The 18,354-nt window shown below is 40.1% G+C and overlaps 2 protein-coding genes across 2 annotated transcripts in view; one reads left to right on the forward strand and one right to left on the reverse strand.

The window, feature by feature from the left end:
* NLRP14 (NLR family pyrin domain containing 14) overlaps positions 1–18,354 on the forward strand; it is a 51,727-nt gene that overhangs the window by 11,890 nt on the left and 21,483 nt on the right. The window contains exons 5-9 of the mRNA XM_044260247.1: positions 675–842; positions 2,926–3,096; positions 3,458–3,628; positions 5,945–6,115; positions 7,617–7,787. Of these exons, the coding sequence (XP_044116182.1) occupies positions 675–842; positions 2,926–3,096; positions 3,458–3,628; positions 5,945–6,115; positions 7,617–7,787 (852 nt within the window). The remainder of the gene's footprint in view (positions 1–674; positions 843–2,925; positions 3,097–3,457; positions 3,629–5,944; positions 6,116–7,616; positions 7,788–18,354) is intronic.
* On the reverse strand, positions 4,188–4,343 carry LOC122912685 (60S ribosomal protein L39-like). The gene has a single exon (XM_044258741.1). The coding sequence runs from the start codon at positions 4,341–4,343 to the stop codon at positions 4,188–4,190; it is 156 nt and encodes a 51-aa protein (XP_044114676.1).

Consider the following 18,354-nt stretch of genomic DNA (forward strand, 5'->3'; position numbering starts at 1 on the left):
TGACAGCATATTTTGCAATAATATGTTTTGCTAATGATGCACATCAAACACTTGATATTAACTATGAACTCACCTTGGGTTATTTAAAGGATTAAATATTGTGCACTGGGGTGACTGGGTGGCTCAGTGGGTTAAAACCTCTGCCTTCGGCTCAGGTCATGGTCTTAGGGTCCTGGGATCGAGCCCCACATGGGGCTCTCTGCTCAGCGGGGAGCCTGCTTCCTCCTCTCTCTCTGTCTGTTTCTCCGCCTACTTGTGATCTCCATCTGTCAGATAAATAAATAAAATCTTTAAAATAAATATTGTGAACTAATGCTGTAATTGAAATATTTGGAATATCCCCCCATTATTCCAGTAGTTTCTATTGAAATTGAGATCAGAAACTACCCTTCTGCTTTTCCTGATGTTACTACCTTCTTTTTCTCCAAGGTCAAAATAAGTTGAGAATATCATTTGTCAGGATGTAATGGACATCTAAGTTGTAACCCAGCTGTTTTACTAAGAAACCTCCTGAAACTGATTTATAACTACCCGTGAAATAAGAGAAACTCCAAGTAAGATAAGAAATAACAGGACTATTTAGATATCAAAGAGTTGGATTTGAAGATCAAGGGAATGCTGTAAACAGGACAGAGATAATTTTGTAATTCCTCCTGCATATTTTTCCTCTGAAGGTTGAGATTTCTTTCTTTCCCTGGTGGTTGTCAGGATATTGCTAATTCTTTGATTGACAACCAGAAACTGATGCACCTTGACCTGAAAGGGAGTGATATAGGGGACAATGGAGTAAAGTCATTATGCGAAGCCTTGAAACACCCAGAGTGTAAACTACAGAATCTGAGGTAAGTTGTGAGTTATTTGTGTTGTAATTGATCCATCCAAATAGACATTTACAGCCCTGATTTGCTGTTCATCAGGCCAGCTTCAATTTATTTTCACAATATGGAATAGCAGAAATCAGTAGATTCAGGGTGATTTCCTCCTGATTGGACTTTTAACTGGTCCCATCCCCATACTGAAGACTGCCCCCCTCCCCGCATTGTACAGTTCCATCTCTCCATTTCCTAAATTTAAAAAACCTAGAATTTATAAGGATTTAAAATTTTTCATATTTAAGTGCAGCCATATGTGTATTCATTGCATCTTTGAATGCTTTCAGGAAAGAATGCACTAATGGTAAGGGGTGGGGGCAGTGATAAGCACACTCAGTCTAACTTTTTTTTTTTTTAATTTAATTCATGCAAGACATAGAGGGAGGCAGAGGCAGAAGCAGGCTCCCTGTGGAGCAGGAAGCCCCATGGGATCCCAGGACCCCGGGATCATGACCCAAGACGAAGGCATGCATTTAACCAACTGAGCCACCCAGGTGTTTCCCCTGCCCTCCCCCCACCCCTTGTTATCACTCTACCACGGACTGGGTGGCTTAAGCAGAAATTTATTCCTCGGTTTGGAGCCTGGAAGTTGAAGATCAGGGTGCAGGCAGGATGCATTTCTGGTGAGACTTCTCTCTTAGGCTTGTAGATAGCCCCTTTCCCACAGTGCCTTCACATGCCTTTTGTGTGTGTGTGCCCATTCCTGGTGCCTCTCTTGTAAGGACACCAGTCCTGTTGAATCAGGAGTCCCCACTTATGACCTCATTTAACCTTAATTATCTCCTTAAAGGCCTTGTCTCCAAATACAATCACATTGGGAGTTCAGCCTTCAACATGAATTTTGGGGAACACAGTTCAGTCCATAACACTTTTTCAGGGCAAGTTGGGGTTTTCAGCCTTAGGCTGTATCCTAAGTCATCCACTGAGGTCTAATTCGGGACTGAGGAGGGAGCTTCTCTTTCCTACCTATGTACACCCTTATTTTGATGAAGAGAACCAATTCCTGAGGAACTAAGTTGGTAAGTGCTTGATTCAAAGAAGTAACTAGAGCAACTCCCAAGTTCCTAGAACCTGCTGCCCCCTGCCTCCTCTTACTAAGAGTTGGTATCAGGCCCTGCCTTCTCCCAGGACAAGCAGTCTCTAAATATATGAGTCTCTAAAAGTGTGGACTCTACATGCACTTCTTCCTTTCTTCTTCTGCTCCCCTCCTTTACTTATTTTTTTAAAAGTTTGTATTTATTTATTTGACAGAGAGGGACACAGCAGGAGAGGGAGAAGCAGGCTTCCTGCTAAGCAGGGAGCGGGATGCCGGCTGGATCCCAGGACTCTGGACACATGATCTGAGCTGAAGGCAGATGCTTAACAACTGAGCCACCTAGGCGCCCCTCCCTACTTTATTTTTGAAACTGTATTATTTTTGATTTACTTCTTGTTTTTACTCTCAAGGACTGGGTTCCTCATAAAACATGAACTGACTCCCATGTATAAGTAAGTGGGCTGCTACTGTGGGAATCACAACTTGTCCTCCTGACTTCTGCCCATTTGTTTCAGAAGTCAGAGTCGTAGGACACAATGTCCTTCAGTCCACCTTCCATGTTGTATGTAGTTGGAGGAAATGTCTCCTAGTTTAAAAAAAGATTATCATTTAAAAATACTTTTTAGGGGGGACACCTGGGTGGCTTGGTCAGTTAAGTATTCGACTATTGATTTTCCTCAGGTCATGATCTCAGGGTGGTAGGATCAAGCCCTTCAGCAGGGGGTCTTAAGGATTTTTCTCTTTTCCCTCCCCTATATGCATGCTTTTGCTCACTCTCAAATAATAAATACATATTTTCATAGGGAATAGGGGAGGTGGGGATAGAAGAGACAAGCCTCCTACCCCTCCACTTCCTGATTATCAGAGCCATGTCCTAGTTAAAGAACTCACTCCATGGAGGGAAGCTGGTCTTCAGAATGGGTCACAAAGCCTGGGAGACAACACCCTCTAGCTGGTGAGTGGTGGTCATAGCTCTTCTCTGAGGAGGGTCCTCTGCTCTTCTGCACTGTTTTCCAGCTTGGAATCCTGCGACCTAACTACAGTTTGCTGTCTAAATATCTCTAAGGCTCTCCTCAGAAACCAGAGCCTGAGATTTCTGAATTTGTCGACCAATCACCTATTGGATGATGGAATCAAGCTGTTGTGTGAGGCCTTAGGACATTCCAAGTGTCACCTAGAGAGGCTGTCGTGAGTTTTGCTGATTTGTTTTCCTGGGGTCCTTTGTGCGGTCCTGGTGTGGCTTAGTGAAGAGCTGATAGGGCAAACTGCATGGGCCTTGACACCACTTGGCTCATTTGTCAAGCCTGGATGAACTCTACATGAAGGCTGTCTTTGCTTCCTCTTCTATTTGGCTTTTAAATGCTGCTTTTCTTCATGACTGCTTATTTTTACTGTTTTCCTCCTTTTCTTCTCTGTACATAGCTGCAGTGGCATTTTGATTCTATGGTAGAAGTATAGGGGGTGTAAGTACCAGCTAGTGTCCCTACAAAGGAGAGGAGAAACAGGAACTTTGTGATTTGACTGCTCCCTTCCTGTGTTTCTCCTTCAGCCTAGAAAGCTGTGGCCTCACAGTAGCTGGTTGTGAGGATCTTTCTTTGGCTGTCATCAACAACAAAAGGTTGACACATTTGTGCTTGGCGGACAATATCTTGGGAGATGATGGAATAAAATTTGTGACTGATGCTTTGAAAAACCCACAGTGCAATCTCCAGAGCCTCGTGTAAGAATCTACTAGTGTTCATCCTTCCGTGTATATTACATTTTGAAATATATTTTATTTTTTAAAAGATTTTATTTATTATAAAACACAAGCAGGGGAGGGGCAGAGGGCAAGGGACAGACTCCCCACTTAGCGGGAAGCCTGATGCAGAGCTCCAATCCCAGGACCCCAATATCATGCCCTAAGTGGAAGGCAGACACTTCACTGACTGAGCCACCCAGGCACCTCCTAGCCACTTGGTTGTCATGGGACATTTCTATCACTGCAGAAAATTCTATTGGACAGTGCTATGTGAGATCTGACAAATGAGGAATTCAGTACTTCACAAATCAGAACACAATAGCAGTTCAACTGAAAGGTCTCACATTTATTACTAAACCAACTTAGTGAGGTAAAGGCATAGTAACAGAGAAAAATCATTTCCCTGATAAAACATGTCTATTGGCCAGGTAGGAGGGATGTTAACAGAGTGATAGGATAGGAACATGTTGGCGGGGGGGAGGAACATGTGAGCTTCATGCAGCTTCAATATGTGTGCCATCTCATGAAGTGTGATGCCTTACAGACCCAGCTTGGTTCTTCTCCAGTGACGCCTCTTGGAGTTGTACCTGATTTTATTACCAGTTTTCATCTGAATCCACTGGGGAATGGGACGATTCTGCTTTTGTTTCTTGGCCAGGAATCGCTTGATTCTGAAAGTCTTGTGAGAAGACATGGCGAGGAACAGTCAACCACACACCAGGATGGTAGCAAAAAGGAAGAAAAAGCTGAAATATATTTTAAAAGGGAGAATGTTATGAACATATTCTGTCCTTTGCTTTTTCCCATCTGTTATCCATAATGATAAGATGACAAGGATGATAGTTTTAATAACTGCCATTTATTCTGTCCTTACTCTGTGCTGGGCCCTGTGCTAAATTGGTTTAATCTGTACAAAAATACCTGATGGTGTCAAATTGGCCACCTGAGTTCTAAGTGCCTTACTGGACAGTAGGAAACAGGAGGCTTAGAAAGATTATGTAGCTTGCCTAATGCTCACAAGAAAATGATGGATTCAGGACTAAAGTCTGCCTGTCCAGCTCCATATTCTGGGCTTAGAACAGAGATCTATACATATGTATATGAGCACCATTAAAGAGAAATGCAGCATCCCATGGTATGGCTGGGTCACAGTGTGATTATTTTCTTCATGGCTCTTAGACAATTTTAGACATGGAACTGATGAGCCAAAATTCTTATTTTGTTAGATACGGTTAAATTTTCTCCAGATTATTCATATTTCCTCAGCAGTCTAGAGGCCTACATTTTAAGATCTTCACTGGGTATCTACTTTTTTTTTTTTACCAATATTATTTTCTTTAAAGATTTTATGTCTTAGAGCGCACAAGCCAGGGGAAGCAGCAGGTGGAGGGAGGAGAAGCAGACTTTCTGCTCAGCAAGGAGCCCGATGTGGGGATGGCCCCAGGACCATTATTTGAGTGGATGGCAGATACTTAACTGACTGAGCCACCCAGGAGCCCCTTATCAATATTACTTAGATAATTGAAGATAACTAAAAATAATTTGATGTTGAGTATCTTTTCAGATGTTTTTGGCCTTTAGTATTCTAGGAATTATCTCTTCATGGGTTTAATTTTCTTCTAGATGTTTTCTGTTATGTATGTTATATAATATGGTTATTAATAAGCACATAGACCTTATAGCCATTATTTTTTATATGTTGCAAATAATTTACCTAGCATGTTACACCATTCCTAACTTTCTTATGGTCATTTTTAGAATACAGAAGTTTAAAATTTTTGTGAAGTCAAAATCCTCCTCATGACCTCTCAGTTTTGTCATAATTGGAAATATCATTTTTCAAAAAAAAAAACTGTCACACACTTTATGGTTTAATTTTTGAAATGTTAAATTATTCCTAATTCGTTATAAGGCTTAAACTTATTTCCCCTATATGTCAGGTCTGCCTTCCCAAGTTATTTATGGTATAATAGATCTTTTCCCTACTGATTGGAAATGCCACTTTTATTATGTACACAAACACTTTTCTGTGATTACTCCCATTCTGTTCCAAATGCCTGCTCTTTTGCTCCATGTAGCTACTTCTGCAATTGGGCCCTATATTTGTGCCCAGTGTAAAGAGGCTAACATTTCATTTATAGTAAGAAACATTCTGAAAAACAAGGGTGGAGGGTGTTTGATGAGATGAGTGTTGGCAAATAGATATAAGGGACCAGAGCATGAAATATTCCCAAAGATAAGAACCTCTGGGCAGTAGCAGTGATTCCATCTTCACTCACACTGTCCTTCCTACAGGCTGAGGCGTTGCCACTTCACTTCGCTTAGTGGTGAACATCTCTCATCCGCTCTCCTGTGCAACAGGAACCTGACACACCTGGATCTGGGGTCAAACTGGCTACAGGATGATGGAGTAAAGCTTCTGTGTGATGCCTTTCAGCATCCAAGCTGTCACCTTCAGGAGCTGGAGTAGGTCTTTTGTGACCTTTCTTTGGGTGCTTTGACTACTGTGAGGCTAGGGGAGATGAGGAAAGAAGGGATGAGCTGAGTGTGTGTCAGAGAGAAGAATAAACAGCTGATTCCTTCTCTCTCACCCTCCTTGAGACAAGCTGGGGAAGTATGTTCATCAGATTTTTCTTAAACAGTTAATACAGTAATTCAATCCTCCCTCAGGGAAGGAGGACCAGAGACAACAGACTGAACAGCCATTTTATATATTTTTTTGGTTGTACCCCAGTGAGTCTACTGTGTGTCCTCTACCTTACATCCATGAGGCAGAAACTGTGCTCTACTAGTTTTTCTTTCAGGTTTATAACTAGGTCAATTTTAAAAAAACAGGAAGGGAATTTTTTTCTTTTTGGAAAGAGTATGTATGCATGCGTGGGGAGGCTGAGACAGAGGCAGAGGTAAAGAATCTCAAGCAGACTCCATGCCACAAGCAGAGCCATACATGGGGCTTGATCTCAGGACCCAGAGATGGTAACCTGAGCCAAAATCAAGAGTCGGATGCTTAATGGACTGAGCCACCCAGGTGCCCACTAGGAAGGGAATTTCTAAAAATGTTCAACAAGCCACTCATTAAGCAACTGCTTTTATTACTATGTTCTCTTATTCTGTGGGTGGGTATTTACATGTGTGGTATGTGTATAGGTAATTGTTATTACTGTATAGATAGGACTTGGAGGTTTCCTTTTCATAGAATAGTATTTCAGAAATATTTAAATACTTATATGCTGTTAACTTATTGGACAAAGCCAGTTACAACGTATTCCATGTATTCTTATAAGACAAAAGTCTCAAGGAGCAAGGAGTGGGACAGAGGCTACTGAGTTACCTAAGCCTTGAAAGATGAAGAGGATTTTGTGGTGTGCAGATACCCTTGGCAGAAGGTAGGAAGAGCAGGGACCTGAAGATAGGTGTGGCAGATTTGGAAGGAAAAAAAAAAAAAAAGATGGGTATGCTTGATGAGTAGGATGGGGATGAAATATGGAAAGTGAACACTTGAGGGCAGATTCTGCATGCTCTCGAATGCCCTACTGAAAGAAATAACTTCTTCTATGTAGTCTGCTGCTTCTTGGAAAACAGCACTTTAAGATAGATTCTTGGAACGTATTTTTATTTCAAAAATATATTAGAAACTAAAAGCACAGAGATCTGTGGGTTCCTTGGGTAAACTTCTATCTATTTTGTTTGTTTGTTTTGAGAGGAAAAAAGTGTTTATACCCTTGAATTAGAAACTTGGTGTGTATAACTTATTTGTGGGAGAAAGCAGCTTTACCCACTGTTTTGTTTTCAGCTCGTTAAGAAATCCCATGTGTTTCTGCTGGTAACGTTAGACATTCCTCTGTGTGTCCTGGATTGTGGGGAGAAAAGGGTCAGGAAAAAGGCTTAGATACCTCAGCTTCTCTCCTAGGGATAATTTAATTAAGCTTCACAACTGACAGTCTCACCTGTTTTGTATTTCTTGCAGATTGTTGGGCTGTGTTCTTACTAGTACGTGTTGTCTGGATCTGGCTTCTGCTATTCTGAACAACACACACCTGCGGAGCCTGGACCTTGGACACAATGACCTGCAGGATGATGGAGTAAAAGTTCTGTCTGAGGCTTTGAGACATCCAAACTGCAATATTGAGAGACTTGGGTAAGTTCAGTTTTCCATTAGAAAATGATACCTATTTGGTGGCCTGCATGGCTAGAAGAAATTAAGTACATGAGAAAGGATGATAAATGGGACAGAAGGTAAGTTACTCTCAGAAATGACAATCTGAATTTCAAATATGTGGATCACTGTGTATTATGTGCTGTTAGTATTGCAGCCATAATTCACAATTCATTGTTTCCTCCTTAGTGCCCTGGACAGAGTATGTATTAGTATGTATTAAGTAAATAGTACCTGGTTTAAGGTCTTCCATGTTCTATCATCCTTCAGATATTCCATCTCTCTTTGAATTTTCTAATTAAAGTGAAGATTTGGGGATACCTGGGTAGCTCAGTTGCTTAACAGCCCGACTCTTGATTTCTGCTCAGGTCATGATCTCAGGGTCTTGACACCAAGCCCACATAAGGCTCCACTCAGGGTGTATGCGTGAGCCTGCTTAAGATTCTCTCTATCTCTCCCTCTTCCCTTCCCTCGCCCTCACCTCCCACCCCAGCTTGTGCTAGATCTCACACGTGTACTCTTTCTTGAAAAAAAATAATTTGCTCATTGTTTTTAATCTGGAGAAATGCTATCTTTGCTGGTTTGTTTGTTTGTTTTGTTTTTAAGATTTTACTTATCTTAGAGGGAGAGCATGAGCAGGAGAGGGGCAGATGTGAGTGAGAGGGAGAAGTGGGGGAGAATCCCAAGCAGACTCCAGGCATTGAGCCTGACACAGGGCTTGAGCTCACAACCCTAAGATCATGACCTGAGTTGAAATCAAGAGTTCGATACTTAACTGAGTCACATAGATACTCCACTATTTATGCTCTTAAGAATCCTGTGGTCTAATAAAACCTTATCCTATGTTTTGAGTACTTTTTATGTTTAATCATATATTGTTTAGATGTTTTTAAAATCTTGAATGGATATTGTCTAGTATATTTTTACTTAAATAGTGTGATTTATTGATCTCTGGGTCAAGAATTTTGCTCCATATGTGGGAAACCCAAATATTCTATGTCTCCCTGACTCTTAAAAGAAAATGCTACTTTACTTTACCTATGTGTCCATTGACTGCGCTTATATTTTTATCTCAACAATGATGATACTGTAACTTTTGGGTCTGGAATTTATTTTTATTTTTATTTTTTAAAAGATTTTATTTATTTATTTGACAGACAGAGACCACAGCTAGGCAGAAAGACAGGCAGAAAAAGAGGAGGAAGCAGGCTCCCTGATGAGCAGAGAGCCCGATGCAGGGCTCCATCCCAGGATTCTGGGATCATGACCTGAGCTGAAAGCAGAGCCTTTAACCCAATGAGCCACCCAGGTGCCCCTGGGTCTGGAATTTAATTTTATCCTGCTTATAAACCTAGTAAACTAGCCTATCTGTATTTCCTGGGTACTGGCAAGAAACACAGAATCCCATCAGAGACTGAGGACTTTATTACTCCTTGCATGGCAGCATAATCATTAGTGTTTCTATGTCCATTTCTTTTGCTACCCAAATCCCACTGGGTGGATGTGGACAGCATGGATGGACACCTGCACATGGTAGTGGGTTGCATCCTAGGAGAGAAACATGGAACTTGGGAGACCCATCATTTTATAGCAGGCACTAAGCAAGCCTGCTCTTTGTCCTGGAGGGAGACATTACCTCATCCTTCAACGCTGTTCACAGCATACACACTCTAGAAATGACCCATATGAAGAGTTGTCAGAGTCTTGCAAAAGACCTGAAATATTCATCTCTCCTTTTTCTGCACAGTATAGTCTTGGTTAACTTTCACATTCCACTGGCCACTCTCAATTAATCTGACCAACAGAAGCTGGGGCCAAATCTGATTAATTTGTCTCCTACACAGTTTTATTAGGGCCACTATCATTAGCACTCCAAGCATACAATGAGGTCAAATTGCAGTGTTGATTTCAGCTATACCCTCAGCATCCCGGACTCAGGCAACTGAATGAGACTCAGAGAGGACCAATTGGCCTTGTTATCTATTACAACTCATGAAAGGGGGTTTGGGTTGACCTGCTGATCTTGATATCATTGTAATAAAGAGGGGGGCAAAAACTGGCCTAAACCAGTCCCATCCCCCAAAAAGAGAATTCAGTGGTCCATATCTTCACATAAAACAAACATATAGCTGGAGCAAATAATCCTAAAATTTGTGTGGAATCAGAAGAGACCCCGAATAGCTAAGGAAATGTTGAGAAACAAAAATAAAACTGGTGGCATCACGCTACCTGATTTCAAGCTTTACTACAAAGCTGTGATCACCAAGACAGCATGGTACTGGCATAAAAACAGACACATAGACCAGCGGAACAGAGTAGAGAGCCCAGATATGGACCCTCAACTCTATGGTCAAATAATCTTCAACAAAACAGGAAAAAATATACAGTGGAAAAAAGACAGTCTCTTCAATAAATGGTGCTGGGAAAACTGGACAGCTATATGTAGAAGAATGATACTCGACCATTCTCTTACACCATACACAAAGATCAACTCAAAATGGATAAAAGACCTCAACGTGAGACAGGAATCCTTCAGACTCCTAGAGGAGAACATAGGCAATAATCCCTTCGATTATCAGTCACAGCAACTTCTTTCAAGATATGTCTCCAAAGGCAAAGGAAACAAAAGCGAAGATGAACTTTTGGGACTTCATCAAAATTAAAAGCTTCTGCACAGCAAAGGAAACAGTCAACAAAACAAAGAGGCAACCCACGGAATGGGAGAAGATATTTGCAAATGACAGTACAGACAAAAGGTTGATAACCAGGATCTATAATAAACTCCTCAAACTCAACACACACAAAACAGACAATCATATCACAAAATGGGCAGAAGATATGGACAGACACTTCTCCAATGAAGACATACAAATGGCTATCAGACACATGAAAAAATGCTCATCATCACTAGCCATCAGGGAGATTCAAATTAAAACCACATTGAGATATCACCTTACACCAGTTAGAATGGCCAAAATTAACAAGACAGGAAACAACATGTGTTGCAGGGGATGTGGAGAAAGGGGAACCCTCTTCCACTGTTGGTGGGAATGCAAGTTGGTACAGCCTCTTTGGAAAACAGTGTGGAAATTTCTCAAGAAATTAAAACTAGAGCTTCCCTATGACCCTGCAATTGCACTACTGTGTATTTACCCCAAAGATACAGATATAGTGAAAAGAAGGGCCATCTGTACCCCAATGTTTATAGCAGCAATGGCCACGGTCGCCAAACTGTGGAAAGAACCAAGATGCCCTTCAACGGATGAATGGATAAGGAAGATGTGGTCCATATACACTATGGAGTATTATGCCTCCATCAGAAAGGATGAATACCCTTGTCTGGTTTTGGGATCAAGGTGATGCTGGCCTCATAAAATGAGTTTGGGAGTTTTCCTTCCATTTCTATTTTTTGGAACAGTTTCAGGAGAATAGGAATTAGTTCTTCTTTAAATGTTTGGTAGAATTCCCCCGGGAAGCCATCTGGCCCTGGGCTTTTGTTTGTTTGGAGATTTTTAATGACTGTTTCAATCTCCTTACTGGTTATGGGTATGTTCAGGCTTTCTATTTCTTCCTTGTTCAATTTTGGTAGTTTATATGTTTCTAGGAATGCATCCATTTCTTCCAGATTGTCAAATTTGTTGGCATAGTGTTGCTCATAGTATGTTCTTATAATAGTTTGTATTTCTTTGGTGTTAGTTGTGATCTCTCCTCTTTCATTCATGATTTTATTTATTTGGGTCCTTTCTCTTTTCTTTTTGATAAGTCTGGCCAGGGGTTTATCAATTTTATTAATTCTTTCAAAGAACCAGCTCCTAGTTTGGTTGATTTGTTCTATTGTTTTTTTGGTTTCTATTTCATTGATTTCTGCTCTGATCTTTATGATTTCTCTTCTCCTGCTGGGCTTAGGGTTTCTTTCTTGTTCTTTCTCCAGCTCCTTTAGGTGTAGGGTTAGGTTGTGTACCTGAGACCTTTCTTGTTTCTTGAGAAAAGCTTGTACCGCTATATATTTTCCTCTCAGGACTGTCTTTGTTGTGTCCCACAGATTTTGAACCGTTGTATTTTCATTATCATTTGTTTCCATGATTTTTTTCAATTCTTCTTTAATTTCCCGGTTGACCCATTCGTTCTTTAGAAGGATGCTGTTTAGTCTCCATGTATTTGGGTTCTTTCCAAACTTCCTCTTGTGGTTGAGTTCTAGCTTCAGAGCATTGTGGTCTGAAAATATGCAGGGAATGATCCCAATCTTTTGATACCGGTTGAGTACTGATTTAGGACCGAGGATGTGATCTATTCTGGAGAATGTTCCATGTGCACTAGAGAAGAATGTGTATTCTGTTGCTTTGGGATGAAATGTTCTGAATATATCTGTGATGTCCATCTCATCCAGTGTATCATTTAAGGCCTTTATTTCCCTGTTGATCTTTTGCTTGGATGATCTTTCCATTTCAGTGAGGGGAGTGTTAAAGTCCCCTACTATTTGGTGGCATCACAATTCCGGACTTCAAGCTTTATTACAAAGCTGTCATCATCAAGACAGCATGGTACTGGCACAAAAACAGACACATAGACCAATGGAACAGAATAGAGAGCCCAGAAATAGACCCTCAACTCTATGGTCAACTAATCTTCGACAAAGCAGGAAAGAATGTCCAATGGAAAAAAGACAGCCTCTTCAATAAATGGTGTTGGGAAAATTGGACAGCCACGTGCAGAAAAATGAAATTGGACCATTTCCTTACACCACACACAAAAATAGATTCAAAATGGATGAAGGACCTCAATGTGAGAAAGGAATCCATCAAAATCCTTGAGAAGAAAACAGGCAGCAACCTCTTCGACCTCAGCCGCAGCAACATCTTCCTAGGAACATTGCCAAAGGCAAGGGAAGCAAAGGCAAAAATGAACTTTTGGGATTTCATCAAAATCAAAAGCTTTTGCACAGCAAAGGAAACAGTTAACAAAACCAAAAGACAACTGACAGAATGGGAGAAGATATTTGCAAACGACATATCAGATAAAGGACTAGTGTCCAAAATCTATAAAGAACTTAACAAACTCAACACCCAAAGAACAAATAATCCAATCAAGAAATGGGCAGAGGACATGAACAGACGTTTCTGCAAAGAAGACATCCAGATGGCCAACAGACACATGAAAAAGTGCTCCATATCACTCGGCATCAGGGAAATACAAATCAAAACCACAATGAGATATCACCTCACACCAGTCAGAATGGCTAAAATCAACAAGTCAGGAAATGACAGATGCTGGCGAGGATGTGGAGAAAGGGGAACCCTCCTACACTGTTGGTGGGAATGCAAGCTGGTGCAACCACTCTGGAAAACAGCATGGAGGTTCCTCAAAATGTTGAAAATAGAACTGCCCTATGACCCAGCAATTGCACTACTGGGAATTTACCCTAAAGATACAAACGTAGTGATCCAAAGGGGCACGTGCACCCGAATGTTTATAGCAGCAATGTCCACAATAGCCAAACTATGGAAAGAACCTAGATGTCCATCAACAGATGAATGGATCAAGAAGAGGTGGTATATATACACAATGGAATACTATGCAGCCATCAAAAGAAACGAAATCTTGCCATTTGCGACAACATGGATGGAACTAGAGCGTATCATGCTTAGCGAAATAAGTCAAGCAGAGAAAGACAACTATCATATGATCTCCCTGAGATGAGGAAGTGGTGATGCAACATGGGGGCTTAAGTGGGTAGGAGAAGAATCCATGAAACAAGATGGGATAGGGAGGGAGACAAACCATAAGTGACTCTTAATCTCACGAAACAAACTGTGGGTTGCTGGGGGGAGGGGGTTGGGAGAAGGGGGGTAGGGTTATGGACATTGGGGAGGGTATGTGCTTTTGGGTAAATTGGAAGGGGAGGTGAACCATGAGAGACTATGGACTCTGAAAAACAATCTGAGGGGTTTGCAGTGGCGGGGGGGTGGGAGGATGGGGTACCAGGTGGTGGGTATTATAGAGGGCACAGCTTGCATGGAGCACTGGGTGTGGTGAAAAAATAATGAATACTGTTTTTCTGAAAATAAATAAATTGGAAAAAAAAAAGAAAGGATGAATACCCAACTTTTGTAGCAACATGGATGGGACTGGAAGAGATTATGCTGAATGAAATAAGTCAAGCAGAGAGAGTCAATTATCATATGGTTTACTTATTTGTGATTTGTGGAGTATAACGAATAGCATGGAGGACATGGGGAGTTAGAGAGGAGAAGGGAGTTGGGGGAAATTGGAAGGGGAGGTGAACCATGAGAGACTATAGACTCTGAAAAACAATCTGAGGGTTTTGAAGGGGCGGGGGGTGGGAGGTCGGGGTACCAGGTGGTGGGTATTATAGAGGGCATGGATTGCATGGAGCACTGGGTGTGGTGCAAAAATAATGAATGCTGTTATGCTGAAAATAAAAAATAAATTTAAAAAATATATAACCTGAAGAAACACAGCTCACTCCAGTGTGGAATCTGTTCTTCTATTGATTTGGGTCACCATTACAGTGGTTTGGTTATGTCAGGTAGGTAGGCAGTGTCACTAAGTAGTTACAGATGCCTTGTTAGCCATACATGGCATAACTCAGAGCTGTACTGGCATCAGGTGAAGCTTGTGAATTTGTACCAGTCAGACTGAAACAAGGTTGTACTGATTATGTTTGTACCTCTGTGATAGGGGTCAAGGTCTGGGGGCTGCCATCGATGACATCAGACAGAGCAGAATAGTTAGGACCTGCCATTCCACTTGAGATTTTTTATTTTCATACCATGTGGACAAACTTGGCTACCTAAGCAGACCACATCATTTTGCCAGGCAGTAGTGTTGGGTCTAGAGAAGGAAAGGTAGTCATTAATTGTTCTTCCTACTCCCTGCACCTTCAGGTTCTGAGATGTTCCTTCCCTGGGTATTGGGGTCACTGCCCTTCCCCATAGTCATGAAATCAGTGTGTCCCATCCCATTGCCTATAACTTGGCTTTTGCTCCAGTCATCCCCTATAGATCTGCCCTATGTTCATCTGTTTTGTTTCTTAAATTCCACATGAGTGAAATCCTATGGTATTTGTCTGTCTTTGACTGACTTACTTCCCTTAGCATATTACTCTCTAGCTCCATTCACATTGTTGCAAAGGGCTAAATAATATTCTGTGGGGGGAGGGGGATGTGTGCTTATGTATATATGTGTATCACATCTTCATTACCCATTCTTCAGTTGATGGACACTTGGGTTCTTTCCATAATTTCACTATTGTTGATAATGCTGCCATAAACACCAAGGCGCATATATCCCTTTGAATCAATATTTTGGTGTCCTTCGAGTAAATACCTAGTAGTCCAATTGATGGATTGTGAGATTTAAAAAAAAGAGAGAGAGAGAGAGAAAGGCAAATATAAAACAACCCTTAATGATAGAGAACAAACCAAGGAATGATGGAGGGAGGTGGGCTAGATGGGTGATGGGTATTAGGAAGGCACTTGTGATGAGCACTAGGTGTTATATGCAAGTGATGAATCACTAAATTCTACACCTGAAACAAATACTACACTGTATGTTAACTGAAATTTAAATAAAAACTTTAAAAAATGGTTATACACAGACAAAAAATAAAGATCTGCCAAGTTCATATTTTAAACATTTTCACTATGAAATATAAAATACATACAAACAAGCAAGTAAAACTGTTTAAAAAAAATCATGTGCATAACCTCACCCAAGGTTAATAAACTGAATTCGCCCAGGAAAGTAAATTCCCCTACACCTCCCTTATAAATTGCTTCTTCCTTCCTGCCCAAGAAGTAAACATTATCCTGATGTTTGTAGCCATCATTTATTTATCCGTACAGTGACTGCAAGTGTATATAGCCCTAAGCAATATATTGTTGAATTTTGCCAGGTTTTGCATTTTATATACAGGGAATTCTACTCTATATTCTTTGGTGGTTTTTTTTTTTTTGCTCATTGTTATGAGTTTGTCATCCAGTTGTTTCATGTAGTTGTAGTTAGTTCATTTTTATCACAGTAAAGTATTCCAGTGAATGCCTGTACCACAAACTATGTAATAACCATTCTATTATAGTTGGACTTTTGTATTGTTTTCATTTATTTTTTGACCAGTGCTGTTGATGAATATTTCAGTAATGAATTCTGAGGCACATATGTATACATTTATCTAGGGTAAAGAGGGATAGATTTATTATATAATGGGGAAAAGATCTTTAAATTTACCAGATATTATCAAAAAGACTGTACTAATTTATTCTGCCCCGGTGGTGTGTGACAGTTCCTGTTCTCTGTTCTTGCCATTTTGCTGATTTTATTTTTAAAGTTTAGGTAATTAGGTGTGTGTTTTAGCATCTTTGGTTTCAATATGTGTCTGGTTAGAGGTTTGATACTTTTTCAAATGCTTAAAAGCCATTTGTATTTCCTCTTTTGTCAAGTTCTATTTCCATGTGTTTTGTTCATTCTTCTATTTGGTGAGGCATTTTTGGCCTTACTGATTTTTAGGGTTTTTTTTTCCCCTCCAGTATACTCTGGTTATGAGCCCTTGTCACTTACATATGTGACAATAACTTGGGCTTTTCTTTCCACGCTGTATGGTGTCCTTTATGGAACTGAAGAACTTAATTGTTAACATCAGATTATTCTTGTATTGTTAGTGCTTTTTGTAATTGTTCAGGACATTTTTCCTGACACTGGGAAATTCTAAATTTGAATTCAGGATTCTGAAGAACTTCTATTTTCTAAATGTAAAAGGCAACTTATGAAGCATTTGAGGTTTTTTTTTAAGATTTTATTTATTTATTTGATAGAGAGAGATCAGTAGGCAGAGAGGCAGGCAGAGAGAGATGGAGAAGCAGGCCCCTTGCTTGTGGAGCAGAGAGCCCGATGTGGGGCTCGATCCCAGGACCCTGAGATCGTGACCTGAGCTGAAGGCAGAGGCCTAACCCACTGAGCCACCCGGGCGCCCCAGCATTTGAGATTTTAAAATATGGTTGGAGGTCAGTCCGGTTTAATATTTTTTCTATGTGGATACATATTTTCTGGAAAAATCTTTCCTCACTGTTTGGCAGGGCCACCTTTGTTATAAATCAGTACATTGGTGCATGGGTCTGTTGCTGGGTTCTCCCTTCGCATTTCCAAACAAAATTTTAAATATTGGCTTACCAAGTTACACACACGTGCATGTGAGCCTCCCCATGTATCCATGCCTACACATAAAGGTGGCGTTTTGATTGGAATTGTATTGAACCTATCAATTCTGATAGATTCTTATTTACTTAGCTATATCAATAAAGCTTAGTAATTTTTCCTGTAGTGGCCCTCTATTTTGCTGTTTAACTTTATTTCTAAGTACTTGTTATACTGCAATAGTATTTGGAAAAGGGTATTTTTTTTAACGATTTAATTATTTGACAGAGAGCACAAACAGGAGGAGTGGCAGGCAGAGGGAGAAGCAGTCTCCCTCCCTCCATCCCAGGGCCCTGTGATTATGACCTGAGGCAAAGGCAGATGCTTAACCCACTGAGCCACCCAGGTTCCCCAGAAATGGGTATTTTTGTTATTTTTTCATTTTATTTATTCCTTACAGATAGAAACACAGTTGGGTTTTTGTATATTAATTTCACATCCAGAAATTTATCACATCCTGCAGTTAATTATAATTCCTTATTCGTATTTGTTTGGATTTTCTAGGTAGAGTCCTCTCTTTTGAGAATAACAGGGTTTGGGGTTTTTTTTCCCCCTTTTCTATTCTTTTCTTTTTTTCTTCTTACTGCCTTAGTATCTTGTAAGACATGTGATAGAATGTCTGGAGATACTGGGCTTCCCTGTGTTATTTTCAGTGTCAAAAGCAAAATTTGTCAAAATTTCAATGCTTCTCTTTTTTTTTCAATTTATTTTCAGAAAAACATTATTCATTATTTTTTCACCACACGCTTCTCTTTTATTAATTTAAGAAGGTTCCTATCTTTAGTTTGCTAAGAATTTTTTATTTTCTTTCTGAATTATGAATATATGTTGAGATTTATGAAATGTGTCAATTGTGGTAAATCACACTGACTTTTATTATATATATTAGATTGGGGGTGGGAGGCTCAAAACCAACTTGGTCATGGTATCTCATATACTTCGTGCACTTCATTTTGTTGATAGAGGACTATTTTAACATCTTTGTTTCTAATGGAGATTAAGTTATAATTTTCTTATGCAGTTCCCATCAAGTTTTGGTATCTAGATTACAGTATTTTCAAAAAATTAGTTTGTGAGTAATCCTTCTTTCTTTTTCTTAGGAGGGTTTGTGTAAGATTAGAATTATTTCTTCCTTGAACTTTGTAGAAATTTCTGATGATGCTATATGATCTGGAATTTCCTTTGTGTGGAGATTTGACCTGTGATCCAATTTTTAAAATAACACATTTATGTAAGTTTCCTCTTACTGAGTAATTTTTGGTAAAATTATTCCTATGATTTTATCCATTTCAGCTAAATTTTTAAATCTCTTGGCAAGTGTCTGATATTTTATTGTCTG

This window comes from Neovison vison, chromosome 7 (assembly GCF_020171115.1).
Source record: "Neovison vison isolate M4711 chromosome 7, ASM_NN_V1, whole genome shotgun sequence".
NCBI lineage: Eukaryota > Metazoa > Chordata > Mammalia > Carnivora > Mustelidae > Neogale > Neogale vison.

Excerpts from the sequence above, each read along its gene's own strand:
- LOC122912685 (XM_044258741.1), bottom strand. The coding sequence starts at position 4,343 with ATGTCTTCTCACAAGACTTTCAGAATCAAGCGATTCCTGGCCAAGAAA.